This window comes from Pelodiscus sinensis, chromosome 4 (assembly GCF_052426305.1).
Source record: "Pelodiscus sinensis isolate ZL-2025 chromosome 4, ASM5242630v1, whole genome shotgun sequence".
Classification (NCBI taxonomy): Eukaryota; Metazoa; Chordata; order Testudines; family Trionychidae; genus Pelodiscus; species Pelodiscus sinensis.
This window is the reverse complement of record NC_143055.1, coordinates 19,744,623-19,761,695: the sequence shown is the minus strand read 5'-3', so window position 1 is coordinate 19,761,695 and position 17,073 is coordinate 19,744,623. Positions and strand designations below refer to the sequence as shown.

Here is a 17,073-nt window from a genome sequence, read left to right as displayed (position 1 = left end):
ATAACTAATGAAAAGTAAACCTAAGCAAATGTGGAACTTTAATCACACAATTGACTCCCATTCAGCAGCACTATCCATGTGCTTAAAAGCTTCAGAGGGGTAGCCAAGTTAGTCTGTAACAGGAAAAACTTAAAAAACAACAAATACTTTAGTTCCAGTGGTTCTCAACTCCTTTCAGTCCATGGACCACCAGGCCAATCAAAACATTTTCATGGACAACCTCCTTTTTGAGACATGATAAAAAAAGAGCAGACAAACATACATTTTGGTTTGAAATTTATTTCTTACTAACAGATTTTTGGTGCCTGCCCACACCATGTGACTTTGGACAATGTTCCTGTGTCCCACTTGGTCATCTGAAGAAGTGGGTTATGCCCACAAAAGCTCATGTGCTTACAGTTAAGCATGTAAAGAAGTGTTTCCAGCATCAGAGTGTAAAGTTGTATTTTCATGGGGGGAAGTTTCTCACTGGCTATGCCTACAGTGCAAAAAGCCTGCAGAAGAACGACTGTTCTTGTGCAAAAACTTGCAGAGCGTATACATTGCACGCACGTTCTTGCACAAGTAAATTTATAGTACAGTGTCGGAAAACAGGGCTGCTTGAGGAAGAGTTATTCCTCTCCCCCTGAGGAATAAGTCCTCTTGTGCAATAGCTCTTCCACAAGATGGCAGTGTAGACAGGCAACATGTATTTCTTGCGCAAGGCACCCCTATGGCTAAAATGGCCATCAGAGCTTTCTTGCACAAGAGAGCATCCACACTGCCATGGACACTCTTATGCAAAAGCTCACATATAGCTGTTGTGGAAGACCTTTTGCACAAGAACTGTTCAGCAAAACAGTTCTTGCGCAAGAAGCCTGCAGTGTAGACTTAGCCGAAGGGTATGTCTACAACACAAATTATGGTGTGATCATAGCACAGGTAGGCATCTTACCTTTGATCTAGCTAGCATAATGAAGATGTGATAACAAAGATTTTTGTATAGGCTAGAAACCCAAGTTCAAACACAAGATTATTGGCAAGCTTGTATGGAGTAGCTAGCCCAAACTGATGTGCCACCATGTTTTCAATACTATTGTTATCCCTACTAGCTAGATTAAAGGTAGTACAATCATGCCTACATACATTACCTTCAAACCTTAATTTGCAGTTTAGGCATACAGAAATATGTCACTTCAGACCAACACTGTATATTTTTTAAAAATTATTTTCACTTTCACGCCACTAACAAAATAATTTACATTTTTATATATTGGCCAACATTTTCAAAGTTTGCTTCAATGTCCATATTTTCAAGAACACAAGTAATTTAGGAGCATGCATCCCATTCACTTCAAAATGATAAACCCTGCTCGTGGAATGAAGCCTGTTTGAAGCATTTTACTTTCCTTGACCTGTGGAAGTTCAATATTCTGGAAGGTGATTGGGGGGGGGGGGGGGGGGGGGGGAAGAGTTCACAGTAAGGCTGTTCATGAAGACCAGGCTCATCTTTAAGTGTAATTGAGCATTTTAAGTGTGAAATGTTTCAGTTAAAAAAAACCCTATATATAAAACTTAAATTCTACTAATGATCTGGAAGCTAATCAAGTACACAACACTATTTACTTTCTTCCCACTTTAACATCTTAAATTGCTAATGAACTATCAATATGAAAATAAAAATCTATTTATTAAAATTATTTCATCCACCCTGATCCCCATGAAAGACTCATTACATAGAACAAAATGCAGACATATGATCTATTTATTTGGCAGTGTTTTGCTTTTATTTCAGGAATAAAAAAAATGCATCATAATATGTAAAGCTGCTGATACAAGAACACTTCAGTGATTGGAAGACACTTTTATAACTTATGTTGCTCACATATAGCAATGAAAATGGTTATACTTAGAACAAGAATTCTGGTGTATTGACATTATTATACAAAGACGAAATGAGAGCTTCTTATGCGTACTACATCTGGACATACAATAAATATGGACATTGTGCAGACATTCCATAAGATATAACATTCCATCAAAATGCCTCTAGGATCATTCAAGTTAGAAAGAACCAGAATTCAGTTTAATGGTTTGTATTAATGTATTCTATTAAAGTTGTGCTGATTGGATAACTATATAACAAAAGTTACTCAAGTTTTTCTGGAAACCAAAACAAATACAACTCCTGATACAGTTGTTTAAGTTCATGTTACAGAACTAAAACAAAGGTCTATTGTCTCTGTTGACAAGTTTCTAGAATCTTGTAAACCAGTGTTTCTTAAACTGTGTTCCGTGACACACTGGTGTGCAGCAAGGTGGTCGGAGGTGTGCCACGGAGAACAACAAAGTTCAAAATGGCCACACTTAAAGGGGCAAGCAACCTTTTATTAACTTCCCCCTGACCTTTTTCCCCCCCTCAACCTTTCCCTCGCCCCCTCCTCAACAAAAAAATCCTTGGTGTTCCTCATAAAAAAAAAAAAAAAAAAAAAAGTATTGTTTGGTGTTCCTCGGTTTTAAAAAGTTTAAGAAACACTGTTGTAAACAGTACTTTATTTCATTAGTGACAAAATGGGAAATTTCTCTACATTGTGCAAAGCTAGATTCAGCATTTAGAATTCACAAATACCACATTGGAACCAACTGACACAGTGTCATTAGTTGCACCTTTAAAGAATCATCTTCACTTTGAATAACTTTCTAAAAAGTCTATAAACTGGTTTCTCAAACTAATCAAGTTTTCCACTGAAACAAAAGCAATTCTTTTTCATATATGGGAATAAGGCTGCATAACTAAAATTTAAAGCTACCAAAAGGAAAACACAGCATTCATCAATAGCTACTACATTTTGCTATCTGAGGTACTACAATTATTTCATGTTGATGTGGTAGAGTAATTTTAAGTTCTGATTTTTTAAATAGAGACTTTTGTATAGGTATTGTGAACACAGATATACAGCACTATCTCAACAGCTAACAACAGAGAAGGAGAAGACTCTTAATAGAAACAAAAACAACCTGAAACAGGAACACTCCATTTTGATGGTCACAGGACATGATAATGAAAACTTCTGAGTTACTGTCACATTATTTCACAGCTTTGAAAATATGACCTAAAAATATATATTTATGTATGGTCATTAAGAAACCAAGGAAGACACACTAGAGAAGACAAAACCAAGTAGACTGTTTATGTTCTCAATTACACAATACAAAAGCACATCCAGACCCAATATTTTAGATCCATAGCTTGCCACTAATAGCTCTGAGTATAACATAGGGGTTTTGAATCAGATCTCATGTATACCAGTTTTACTTACGATTACCCCATTGACTACAATGATGTTCTGTCTAATATACAGGTTGAACCTCTCTAGTCTGGCACCCTCGAGACCTGATTGAATCATAGAATAGTAGGACTGGAAGGGACCTCGAGAGGTCATTGAGTCCAGGCCCCTGCCCTCAGGACAGGACCAAGTACTGTCAAGACTATCCCTGATAGACATTTATCTAACCTACTCTTAAATATCTCCACAGATGGAGATTCCACAACCTCCCTCAGCAATTTATTCCAGTGTTTAACAACCCTGACAGTTAGGAACTTTTTCCTAACATCCATCCTAAACCTCCCTTGTTGCAGTTTAAGCCCATTGCTTCTTGTTCTATCCTCAGAGTTTTCTCCGTCCTCCTTCTGACACCCTTTTAGATACCTGAAAACTGCTATCATGTCCCCCTCAATCTTCTCTTTTCCAAACTAAACAAACCCAATTCTTTCAGCCTTCCTTCATAGGTTTCTAGACTTTTAATCATTCTTGTTGCTCTTCTCTGGACCCTCTCCAATTTATCCAAATTTTTCTTGAAATGCAATGCCCAGAACTGGACACAATACTCCAACTGAGGCCTAACCAGCACAGAGCAGAGTGGAAAAATGACTTCTTGTGTCTTGCTCACAACACACCTGTTAATGCATCCCAGAATTATGTTTGCTTTTTTTGCAACAGCATCACACTGTTGACTCATATTTAGCTTGTGGTCCACTATAAGCCCTAGATCACTTTCTGCAGTACTCCTTCCTAAACAGTCACTTCCCATTCTGTATGTGTGAAACTGATTGTTCCTTCCTAAGTGGAGCACTTTGTATTTGTCTTTATTAAACTTCATCCTGTTTACCTCAGACCATTTCTCCAATTTGTCTTTTGAAAAAGGCGTTCTTCCTCATAAACTGAGGTTTACCAATGTTGAAAAAAACCCTGAATTCTTTCGATTTAATTTTGAAAGAATGTGATTGCAGTGTGGATGCAGGTGAAGTTTTTTTTTTTTGTTTGTTTGTTTTTAAAGGGAAGTGTTTTCCAAAAAAACCAATGTAGTCTAGACATACCCTAAGAGTAAAAACATTTAGTACCTTTTTCCTTCGCTTGCATCCCAATCTTGAGTCCCAACCTTGCTCTGAATGAAGTAAACAATCAAATGTCTACAAAAGCTTAAATGGCACAAAACCAGGCCCTCAGTGCATAGAAGTGGCATAGTAAGATGAGCAGGCAAGAGCCTAATACTGCCTTTATGGTATATGTGCTTGTCTGCAAAGGTAGCAGACACAGCAGGACTGTACATACATCTCCGTAGAACTGGATTTCCATCAGTCTCTACTTCCCTTCACAGATGTAGAAATTTTGTAACTCGAAGTTCTTAATAAAAATGATTTAACTGTTCATTGTTACATCCACCTATCCATACCCAAAGTCTCAAATAAAAAACTATGACTACCTCATGGCAAAAAAAAAAAAAAAAAAAAAAAAAAAAACAATCTTCAGTGCAGGCCAAATTCATTAGTATGATTGAGCCATTTTATGCCACTCTGGTGATGTAAATCCAATTTAAATGGCTAGTTACTCCAGATTTTCAGTTGTATTGTATTGCTTGAATAGAATAAAGCAGCCAGAATGCACTATTGAATTTGGCCTTATGAATATATACATTTTGAAACGTACGTTGCAAACAATTTAAAGAAATTTAATGAACACTCATATTTAATTCACTGTTGGATAAGTGAAACAGGTGCTTATTTGGAAAGCTATGAAAATTTGACAGTTTTCTGACAAGACAGCACCTTTTGAATGAGGAAAAAAATGCTACTTCTCTCTGCAAATAAAATGAGATATATCTTTTCTCTACAGATCTTACAATTGTTAGACCTCAACACTTCTTTAAAGTAGAGGACATGCACATTTTAGAGATGTTTATACAGATTAGTTATTTGCTAATGGGTAAAATGCTGACTTAGTTAGGAATAAAACCCAGGAATCTTGATGGCTATACCCTTGCTCCACTCATTACACTTTAGATAAAACTCCAATTTATAAAAAACAATATGCTGTTGCTTGTCAAGAGTGCCTCTTTTCCAATAGACCTAAAATCGGCAAAGGTGGCAACAAAAGTTGAAACAATTATGATTAAAAATTACGTGTTCCTTTTTTGCCCATATGTGAACAGAGTTTCTTTTTTTGAGCAAATTTACAGCAGATATGTGTTGATCCATATGAAGAATTAAGAATGAACATGAATGAGTGGAAGTGCAGTAGGAAGGGGCAGTAATATTCATCTGGTTGAGATGTACAACTATAACAGGACAGGACAGTCAATTGTTTCGAAAGGCGCTTGTAAACATTGCCTTTCTCTGAGACAGACCCAAGACTGATCAGGACATCCCCTGGTGTCAAATTATCAGTATGAGGAACTGAAATCTTTTTTTTCTTAATTGGTGAAACAAAGAGGCTACAATTTCCCTAATTTTGAAACTTTGTTCGTACAGATTTTTTTTTTAGTTACATCATAAGATCCAATTCTGCAACTACAGATAGGCCAATGCTCTGATGACCGCTATTCCAATTAGTTGCAACTGAGCACACCTGATTATGGGAATTATGTCCTTTTGATAGACTGGGGTGAGCTAAATTGGTGAAAAGGCCAATTTACTCATTAGCCCAGAAGGTACAGCCAGAGGAAGGATTAGGATTATAGAACCAAAGTCATGAAAAATCTTGCTCCTCCGCATTTCAAGAACTAAGGACTCTATGTTACTCTTGGGATGACGCTGTATAACCTGTAACACCTTCTTCGGTCTGGGACTCACCAGAACCAGGGGTCCCTGGACCAGAGAGTGCGAGTGGCCGAGGTTGCCGGCTGTCAGAGCCTGCAGGGCCCAGTGACTAGGGAAGGGAGCCCCGCAGGGAGGCTGGCACCTCCAGGAGAACCTAGAGGCCTAACCTCTCCCTTGTTTAGCAAACTCCCTTGTCTTGGACTGGTCAGATACCAAGGGTTTTGGACCAGGGAGGTCCATCCAACCTGTAGTGGGAGAAGGATACTGTCAAAAAATTGCATGATGTATTTTACTAGAAGGTCTCTGAGCCATTTTTGACCTAGACAGCAGCAAGGAGTGAGTCTGTCTTTCTCCATCATTACATTAATTTCTGCTACAGCTATTGAACTGAATTCCAAGACCTAGGGTTAGGGTGATTATTTTATCATTGCACTGAGGATGAATTTTGCACTCTACTTTTTTGCAGCTTTTAAACTTGAAGGTGCATAATGACTAAGAATACAGATTATTGAGAAGGGTTAATATCAGTTGCAGTTTACTGTGGATTACTCATAAGACATCACTGTTGTATTTTCTGTTTCAGCTCTCCTCTAACACTTAGTATTTTTAATTCCTTAGTTCATGCCCTGTGTTATGGGAACTTTCTGTTTAGAGTAAGGGTGTTACAGTAGTTGATTTCCTAATTAAGATATTACCTATATTTTTAAAAAATCCTATTTGATGTTGAGAGCTTAACATGGATGGCAAATATAAATACAATATTTTCTTTAATCTGTTAAAGCTGATATCTGCAGTTTCATCATTTAAAACTGCTCAGGATGGATCCATGGTATTTTTGCCTAAATTGCCCTCTGCAGCTATTAAGTCCAGACAATCACTCCATATACCCACTGTTAATGTTGTTACTTTCATATCACCATACTAGCGCTGTGTCTAGACTGGCAAGTTTTTCTGCAAAAGCAGCTACTTTTGTGGAAAAACTTGCCAGCTGTCTACACTGGCCGCTTGAATTTCCGCAAGAACACTGACTTCCTACTGTCTGAAATCAGTGCTTCTTGTGGAAATACTATGCTGCTCCCATTCGGGCAAAAGGGCCAGTGTAGAAAGCTCAGATTTGTTTCGTGCAAAAAAGCCCCGATCGCGAAAATGGCAATCGGGGCTTTTTTGCAGAAAAGCGTGTCTAGATTGGCACAGAGGCTTTTCCGCAAAATATGCTTTTGCGGAAAAGCCTCTGTGCCAATCTAGACGCTCTTTTCCGCAAATACTTTTAATGGAAAACTTTTCCGTTAAAAGCATTTGCGGCAAATCATGCCAGCCTAGACGTAGCCTAGATGTTTTAACATAGAAGTTATAGTAATCAAATTAGAGAAGCTATATCACTGTTCGTCGCATCTCTAATAAGCACTGGTACATTTGGGTTGGGCTGGGTTTTTTTGGGTTTTTTTAAACCATATAACCCACATGTGCCAGAGATTATTCGAGATGTTAACAAATGTTTATTTTTGTTAAACTGTAACCACTAAATTTTTAAGCCATTTTCTGCCGACGACTCGACCTCCTTTTCCCCCACGCACTAGCTCCCACCTGCCCCTTGTTGCAGCTGCCACCTGCCCCTTGTTGCAGCTGCCTCTGTGGAAGACAGAGGTGGGTATTGAGGGGGTAAGCAGCTCCAAGGGAGCCAGCACACATGGAGAGCAACTTAAAAGCAGGCTCCCCATGCATACCGGCTTCTGCCTGCTCCCTGACGCTGATACCTTTGATTCAAAGGCAGCAAGCGCGGGTGCATGTAACCATTAGAATGAACTGATGAGCTCGGGGTTATCAGTTAATCATGTAAACTAGTACACACTAACAGCCCTAGTGATTATGTCCTACCTCTTATACCCTTAGCCTCTCTGTCTCCCTTTGCTCCTATCTGTTCCATCTCAGCTCATGCTCACTCTCCATCTGAGTTTATTCTGTTGCCCATCCTCTGGCTCCTATACCCATCTTCTGCTTCCTGAAACCTCTGGTTCCTGAAACATTTCTTCTTTTCAACCATTTAACATTTATTCTTGACCGCATTTCCCACTTCTGTGCATTCCAACCTGTCATTTCCTCATTCTCCATACTGGATGGCAGCAATGGGGAATATTGAGAGCACAGGAGAATGTCTCCCTGATCTCAATTTGCGTTATAGCTACAGCCAGGAGCCCCATTTGCAGGAAAAGTCTTGTTCCGAGCCCTGGGCTGAAGCATGCTCAGTTGCCCTGTGGAAATGACACATACGCAGTCCAGCTGTCATACAAGAGCTGTGAGGGGAGTGGAACATGCTCAGTGAAGATGGAGTTTCAGAGAATTTAACTGTCAAGCAGTCATTTGGTAGATAAGAACATACTTTTTTTCATCATTCCAACTTAGCACCAAGCCACACGATAAATGAAAGCCTATTTCATAGAGTTGGCTAACAATCTCAGGGGAAGAGTTCTGTCCACAATGGTTAGGAAACCCTATTAACAATAACCATGAAGCATTCAAGTTATATAACTGGCATGGTTCTGATTCCAGTGTAGAGAAAGACCTTACTCAGATAAGCTATAGCTAGAGTGGGGAAGGGGAAAAACTATGGACCAAAGACATAAATTACTATTATTAAAAATCTGGACTTCCTGTTATAATCACTCCTGATTTAAATATATGAACAAAAATGCAATTATTCTAAAAAGCTTACAGAGACACCATTTATCTTTCTGATAAATGGAAATCACACACACACACACACACACACACAATTAAGAAATTAGTCATGGTCTCCTGATATCAACATTTAGAGAAATTAACTCTGTTGCAAAAACAAGGCAATACACGTTGTACACAATATACAAAACAAGAACAATTTGGGACCAATAAATAGTCTTTAAATCCAAACTTGTAAAAAGCATTTCACAGAAACAGGTCACTGCACTGAACTCATTCCTTCTTTTTCTATATCAATTTCATTTTAAATTACTTAGGAACTACATTACAGTGCAATCTGACAGCAAACAGAAAAGTGTTATTGAAACCAGAAATATTAAATTAATCAGTATAACAATAATCCTAAAAATATTCTGAGGAATAAAAAACATGGTGCCTTTCAGTAGAATTGCTAGGAACAACAACAACAAAACCAACCCTAAAAAAACCCCAAAGCCAAGCAACATCCATATCACAGAGAGCATAAGTTTTCGTACTTTAAAACCCTTAAGTATTTCCAGATTCATTCCAATTAAAAATACATTATATAACACACATACAAGCTTACACTTAAGTGGCACTCATAGCTTTCATACAATGAAGATTTAGTGAAAATATACATCTTAACACTTAAAATTAAGAATAAATATACGTCTGTAAGCCCATATATATATTTTAAATGTATAATACACTTTACAAAACATAAAAGATAAAAACATTCAGAGGTCATTAATCTTTTTTTTTTTTTTTTTTTTTACTATAATTCTCTGATTTAAAGTCTAGAGGACTCCTCTTCATCATCAATGTAACCAGATTTAAAACAGACCTGAGAAAGAGACAAGACAAAATGGTTGCATTTAGTTAAATAATTAGCAGTTAGTTAAATAATTCTGTACTTTGTTTTGTTTGGTAGGTTGTTTATTTAATAAACAGGGCTTGACAAATAATACAATCTACTCGTCCATGGCGAGTAGATTGTAACCGGGAAGAGCCGGGTTTGGGCGATCTGCGCATGCGCAAAACTATCCGCGCATGCGCAGATCGCCAGACAGCGAGCCCTGTTAATAAGAATCAATGTAATTTTTCAATTACATAAGTAGTGTTGTGGGTATCAAAAGGAAGCAGAAGGCATCCTCAAACCAAACCTCAGGCCTTTTTCATTTCAGCTAATCTTCCTTTAATTCTTTCCTTATGAAATCCCTAATAAGAGACAAGATTTATATTGGTAGTTCATACCAATTGAAGGACCTCAACCCATAAAACCCTTCACTTGTACAAAGCCCAGATTTTGAGCACAGTTTAGGCAAAAGAAATATGATCTGCAATACAAGTCCATAGCAAAACTGTGGTCAAAAGATCAACATTTTCATTGCTGCCATGCTAATCTAGGAACTATTGGTACAGTTGCCAATTATCTTCTGTTCACCAGATGGGATAACACAGTACCTGCAAAAGCTAAAAACAGTATTTTGAACATCAGACAGAGATAGCTATACTAGGTAAATCAGTAACAAATGTTTATATTACTGTACAAATTAACTTAACATGTTTTGACTCTATGTTCCAAGGCGTTAGCAAATTTTCTAGTACAGTAAAACTCCAATTGTCCAGAATCCAGTGGTCTGGCACTCCTGATAGTCCGGCACCAACTGGAACCCGGAAGTGCTCCAGCCAGCCAGACAATTGGAGCTGGTCCACACTGCTTTCCTAAGTCTGCCGCTGCTGAAACTGACGAGCGGCAGACTTGGGAAGCTGCAGAGCAGCTGGGGTGCTGCCTGGTGCCGAGCAGGGGGGTTAGAGGCAGCGCTGCGGGACCAACCCGAGAGCACCCCAGCTGCTCTGCCCGCTGCTTCCCCAAGTCGCTGCTGCCACTTGCGGCCGCAGCTGTCCTGTCGCCAGCGGTTGCACGGGGCTTCCCCCGCCTCCCTACAAAACGGCAGAGGGTTTGCCCCACACCCTGCCGTTCCCCGCCCGACCCCACCCCCCAGTCCCGTCACAGCCCCCCTGCCGGAGTACCTCCTGATACTCCAGCATATCCGATAATCCGGCAACCCCTGGGTCCCAAAGGTGCCGGATTATCAAAGTCTGCTGTACTCTGACAGTGTAGGGATTAAAGTGTTTCTTCTTTTATATTTTTCATGTAAATAGTTGAATGTCAACATTCAAGGCAGACAGTTTCAAATCAATTCAAATGTCTAGTCTTCCCTCAGGATAGATTTCCATTAGAAAACTAGATCCATTCCTATGTTATGAACTGGAAACTTTCTTTTAAGTACAAATCAAATATTTTCTGAGAATGGTACTCTGTTTTTCCTTGTTTAAAGAGTCTTTTATTGTAAACAAATGGTCAGTTTACACCAACATTCAAATGCCCAGTTCATGACAAAAATATTCAGTCTACTATTATAATGCACAGCTATATTGTGGATGATTCATTATTTGTTCCTAGCAATTTAAAATAATTAAATCTTTATAGTAAGCCAACATTATTTCTATGGTTCTTCATTGAAATGCACTTTTTCTTCATAAAACAAGTTTCACTTTGAATTTCTATGTGCAGAACAAACAAAATTGTATATATGAAGGTCTGCATATAGAAAACAATACTTAACAGCCAATTTTGTTCAAATCTATATGCAACTTGAATATACTAAAACAAGACATATTTATCATGTCTTATAATAAATATTTTGAAGTGCAATTCCTAAAGATTGCTCAAGTTTAAGATATTTTAATATATTAAACATTAGGTCTTAGAAATGGAGTCAAATTGTTCATGGAAAACTCATGTATATCTACATCACCTACATCAAAATCTATATACATTCCTAAAATATCCTGATATTTGTCTCCTAAAATATCTTCTTCAAAGTCACTGTTCATTCAATGATCATATCAAGCATCAATCTACTCTTTTAATTATTTTTCCCATGATAAGTCTTCTATATAAATAGCGAGACTGTCATTTGATAAATATTTTAAATTAAATTTAAAAATAAAAGGCAAAAAATACTTATGTTGCATAAATCAAAACCATAGGCAGTATTCTTACCCCTCTCTTAAAAAGTCTGTGAAAGAAGCCTCTCTTTGGTTTTGGGATATCTTTGCTCATATCTAGATCTTGTGACAAAGCGACATCAGTTTCATACGTATTGAGTTCTTGAAAGCATTCTGTTTCAATCATCTACATGAAAGTGAAAAAGATAAAAATGAAAAACGCACTCAGAAAAAGACTCCTCCTCCCGGACATTATTCAAGTTCATTCAAGTTAATTGTGAACTCTGGACTAACGGCAAGTTGCCAACATAAGAGGCACAGAAGACGACAAGGCAGCTTTATCCACTTTTGTGCAACCCAGAACCTAAAACCTATTTTACAATTAGTTTCATCTCAGCCCTGGATAGCAGGACACAGCTGCTCCCTTAGCTGCACCCTGTCTAATGCACAAGCAGGTACACTGCATTTACAGCTACTTTGTTACAGCAATCAAACAAAAAGCAACCATACCATAGCCATAAATGTGGGCCCTTATGTAAAGAAACTAAGACCAGCTTTCTATAATTCTTGCTTCAGAGATAATTCTCATAAGTGTGTCCCACATCATTCCCCCAAAACACACCCACACTTTGCTGAATTTCCATTACCCAAACTGAAACAAGCACAACTTGAACTAGATTTAATTCATGCCAAATAGATAAACATGGATCTCTCTTTCTACCCTTCTGTTTCGACAGCCTATCTCAGATTAATTACAATCAATCCAGTGTCCCCAGCACAGTGGGGGCAGGAGAAATTAACTCTATATATTGTCCTAAATGAATTCATTAACTAGTCAGTTTAGAATACTTACTTAAGAAGCATGATCAAGTCATGTTTGATTAAAGAAATAACTACATGTTCTGAATATCTAAAGCAAGGTGTGTCCACAGAGATCTAGACTGAAGCTTCTGGTTGCTCTCAACATGAATACCTGGGTATGACTTATTAAGATCCTTATAACAATGGCTAACATTTAGTAAATTTACTTTTTCATACTTTGAATTAGGGATGTTAAAAAGCAGTTAACTAGGTACAGATGTAACAATGAAAAATCTCAGTAGTTACACACTGTGGGCTCTGGAGTATACAACTTATACTGCAGAACCCGCAATGCAGCTGACTCCCCTAGAGCGCAGCTAGCAGCCAGTACATGCCAAGAGCTGGCTCCCGGCTGCTGGTCCAACTCCCAGAGGGCCGGCTGCATTGCAGGCTCTGCAGTATAGGCCTTATACTTCAGAGCACGCAGTCTGGGGCAGCAGAAAGCTCCCCGGGAGCCAGTGCACGTCAGGAGCAGACAGAGGCAGCAGTGCAAGGTGGCAGCCAGTTCCCCGAGTCCCCTTTTAAGCCGGCTCCCAGCCCCACTCCTGGCTCCCGGTCCCACTCCAAGGGAGCCAGCAGTCACCCCACACTATGGGCTCGGATACAGAGCTAGCAGTGGAGGATGGCAGCCGGCTCCCCAGGAACATGGCCGGGAGCCAGCATGTAACCACTTCAGTAGCTGAACGTTTATGCTTATCGACAGGGCTCGACAAACTGCGGTGAGAGCTACTCGCCAGCCCCGCACTGCACATGCGGAGAATGGGGTGCACGGAGGGACCAGCTGAAATCTACTTGCCACAGGCAAGTAGAAACAGTGGTTTGTCGAGCCCTGCTTATCTGTTAATCATTTAAATGGTTACACTGTTACATCGCTGCTTTGAATGGCACTTCTTGAAGTCCCACTGCTTTGAATAGGTAATATTAGAAATCTTTCAGAGACAGGGTAAAAATAAGCAATGTGCTCATCCTAGCAGATGCTACAGTTTTCTGGGCAGCATCCACTAAAGCATAGGGTGGTGCAGCTTCCATCTGTTCAATTTTATGCAAGTTAAGTGTGGCCTTGAGGCTCCTGTCAAATCATCAATGGGACTGTTAACTGGAAACATGTTGAAGCAAATGCCTAAAGAAAAAAGGAAGTTTCATCATAAAGCCTGGTTAGGGAAGTTAAACAGTGCTGTATTTTTTTAATGTTCATTACTGTTATGCTAACACAAAGAGGATTTGCTCAAAGTACAGTACCTCATTTTGCCAAGGGATTGAGACACAACCTGTAACAAATTTGGAATAGAATTCATCATCTGTGGTATCCAGGTTCACTCCTTTCACTGTGGAGAATTGCTCTATATCCAAGACATCTTTACAATACACTGCACGTGGCTGTAAAATTAAACAATCATTGCTTTTTTGAGATAATTGTTTTTTAGAGAAAACTGGGCAATTAAATATTTTAGGTTCACATTATTGCCTATTCACTTTTTATTTACCTGAACACTGAAAGAATACCACTATGTCCATTTCAATAATTTTGTTAGGACTCTCCTAAGTCTTTGCACAAAGTTCAGGTCAATCATTTACAAATACCACCACCTACCCTTTTTGCAGCTTCTGCACCCTTCCTATGTTTCAGTGCAAACAGTTTTAATTAGCAGAGAAGCATATTGCATCTATTTAAGTACAAGACAGGTCTATCATCTACTCACATCTGGGAAAAATGGAGGCTCTAACATGTTTGCTTCCAGTCTCTTGAAGTTAATGTTCTTGAAAATGGGATGCTGTTTTACAACAGCAGCTCCATCTCCACTGCACCCCAATCGTTCCTTTGGATCTTTAGCAAGTAGCTGTAAAGAAATAGTAACTATATCATTTAATTAGCCTTTTATACATACCCTTTTAGAAATAAACTTTACAGCATTTTTCAATAGAAAAGAAGAGGTTACTTGCCTCATAACTGTAGTTCTTCAAGATGTGTCGCTCACGTCCATTCCAATCAAGTGTGTGCGTGCGTGCATAGATCACGGAGCTTTTTTCCCCTCAGCAGTATCCATAGGGCCAGCCAGGGAGCCCCCTGGAGTGGCACTGGTATAATGGTGCCTATATACCCCTGCTGGACCCTTCACCCCCTCAGTTCCTTCTTACCAAAGTTCTCCGATGAAGGGGAGGCGGGTGGGATTTGGAATGGACATGAGCAACACATCTCGAAGAACTACAGTTATGAGGTAAGTAACCTCTTCAAGTGCTTGCTCATGTCCATTCCAATCAGGTGATTCCGAAGCCATTTCCACTGGCGGTGGGGTCGGAGAGTAATGACACCTATCTTTCTATAAATTGCAGCACTGTACTACCCACAGATGTGTCAGCTCTGGCCTGCTGCATGATGGCGTAGTGGTCTGAGAAGGTATGTACGGAGGACCAGGTGGCCACCCTACAGATGTCCAATATAGGCACTTGAGCCAAGAATACAATGGATGTGGCCTGTGCTCATGTGGAATGCACTCTCAGTGGGGGAGGAGTCTTCACCCGTCCATAGTAACACTCGCTAATGCATGATGTGATCCATGAGGATAAACACTGAACTAACACTGGCGCTCCCTTCATTCTTTTCGCGAAGGAAATAAAAAATTGTGATAACTTCCGGAACACTTTTGTCCTGTCTATATAAAAGGCGATGGCCCTCCTCATATCCAGGCAATGTAAAGCCTGCTCTTTAGGTGTGTTGTGTGGCTTAGGGAAAAACACCGGTAAATAAATGTCCTGGGATATATGGAAATGAGAAACCACTTTGGGAAGGAAGGTCAGATGAGGGCGAAGCCTAACCTTGTCCTTAAAAGAGACTGCATATGGAGACTCTGCGGTAAGGGCTCGTAGTTCGGAAACCCTTCTGGCTGATGTAATCGCTATCAAAAACGACACTTTCCATGACAGATGCTTTAAAGAACAGGTGACTAGTGGTTCAAAGGGCAGCCGCATAAGTCCCTTAAATACCACATTAAGGTCCCAGAGGGAAATAGAGGGACGCACTTGAATCATTAGCCTGTCAACCCCCTTCATGGTTCTCTTTATCATCCTATTAGCGAACACCGACCTTCCTCCCTCCCCCAGGTGGAAGGCTGTAATCGCTGCCAGGTGGATTCTCAGAGAGTACATGGCAAGGCTCTGGTGCCTGAGCTGTAGGAGATGGTCTAATATCAGAGGAATATTGGCCGTAACCGGTTCTATGCCCCTTTGTTGAGTCCACAATGCTTCATAAAGGGCCCTGGTAGATAGTTTTCTGCTTTCCAATAAGACCCTTTGGACTTCCTGAGAGCATCCCTGTTCTATGTTGGAAAGCCACTTAGGTTCCAAGCTGCAAGGTAGACGGCCCCCAAGTTCGGATGGCATAGAATCCCCTGCCCTAGATCTTGCGTGAGCATATTCGAGACTATAGGTGGGGCCTGTTTGGTGAAAGGGACCCTTGCACACACTACATCCTCCTGAGTCCACCAGTCCAATGAATGAAGTACTGAGTTTGGGAGGGTAACCACCATGTCCAGAGGCTGTCTCACTGGGTTGCGGGCGGTTTTCAGCCAGCCCTGGAGTGTATGCAGCCTCAGTCTGACAAGTGTCACGACATAAGTGCAAGCCTCCATATGTCCCAGTAGGCGCATAGAATTGTGGATAGTAGTCAAGGGAGACCTCTGAGGGTCCATAATCATTGCACACATAGTCTGAAACCTGAGTATGGGCGGAGATGCTGTCTCTACCATAGAATTCAGAAAGGCCCCTACAAATTCTATTGTCTGAGACAGAATCACAGTAGACTTTTCTTCATTTAGTACGAGGCCAAGTTGGAAAAACAGTCACTTGGTATTCGAGACGTGTTATCACCCATTCCCGAGATGACCCCCATATTAACCAATTGTTCAGATAAGGGAAAATGTGTACACCCTGATGTCTTAGAAAGGCTGCTACTGGGACCATACACTTGGTGAATACCCTTAGCACTGTGGTTAGGCCGAATGGCAGGACTGCAAACTGAAAGTGTTCACTGGCCACTACAAATCTGAGGAATCTCCTGTGGGCAGGGATTATCATAATATGGAAGTAAACATCTTTTAAGTTGAGGGCAGCGAAGGGAAGGAATGATAGAGGCTAGGGTGACCATTCTGAACTTTGTTTTCCTTATGAACAAGTTCAAGCCCCTGAGGTCTAATACGGGCTGAAGACCCCCTTTCGCCTTTGGAATGAGGAAATATCTGGAATAAAAACCCCTTCCTTTGAACTTGCCTGGAACCGGTTCCACCACTCCGAGGTGCAGAAGCTTTGCAACCTTCTGCTTTAGCAGTGTTTCATGAGAGGGGTCCCTGAAGAGGGAAGGGGAGGAGCGGGGGCGGAGGGGGACAAGGGAGGGAGGGAGGCAGAAGGGGATCGAATAACACTGTGCCACC

The 17,073-nt window shown here is 40.2% G+C and overlaps 1 protein-coding gene across 3 annotated transcripts in view; it reads right to left on the bottom strand.

The window, feature by feature from the left end:
- Nucleotides 1-1,743: 1,743 nt before the first annotated feature.
- GRK4 (G protein-coupled receptor kinase 4) overlaps nucleotides 1,744-17,073 on the bottom strand; it is a 95,325-nt gene continuing 79,995 nt past the window's right edge. For 2 of the 3 annotated variants that reach the window (XM_006128265.5, XM_075930838.2), the window contains 4 exons: nucleotides 14,350-14,487; nucleotides 13,889-14,026; nucleotides 11,844-11,975; nucleotides 1,744-9,617 (listed from right to left, as the gene is read on the bottom strand). In XM_006128265.5, coding sequence (XP_006128327.2) covers nucleotides 9,564-9,617; nucleotides 11,844-11,975; nucleotides 13,889-14,026; nucleotides 14,350-14,487 — 462 coding nt within the window. In that variant the 3' untranslated portion in view covers nucleotides 1,744-9,563. Of the gene's footprint in view, nucleotides 9,618-11,843; nucleotides 13,770-13,888; nucleotides 14,027-14,349; nucleotides 14,488-17,073 lie in introns of those variants that run through there. The other variant, XM_025187342.3, reaches the window with a different exon arrangement.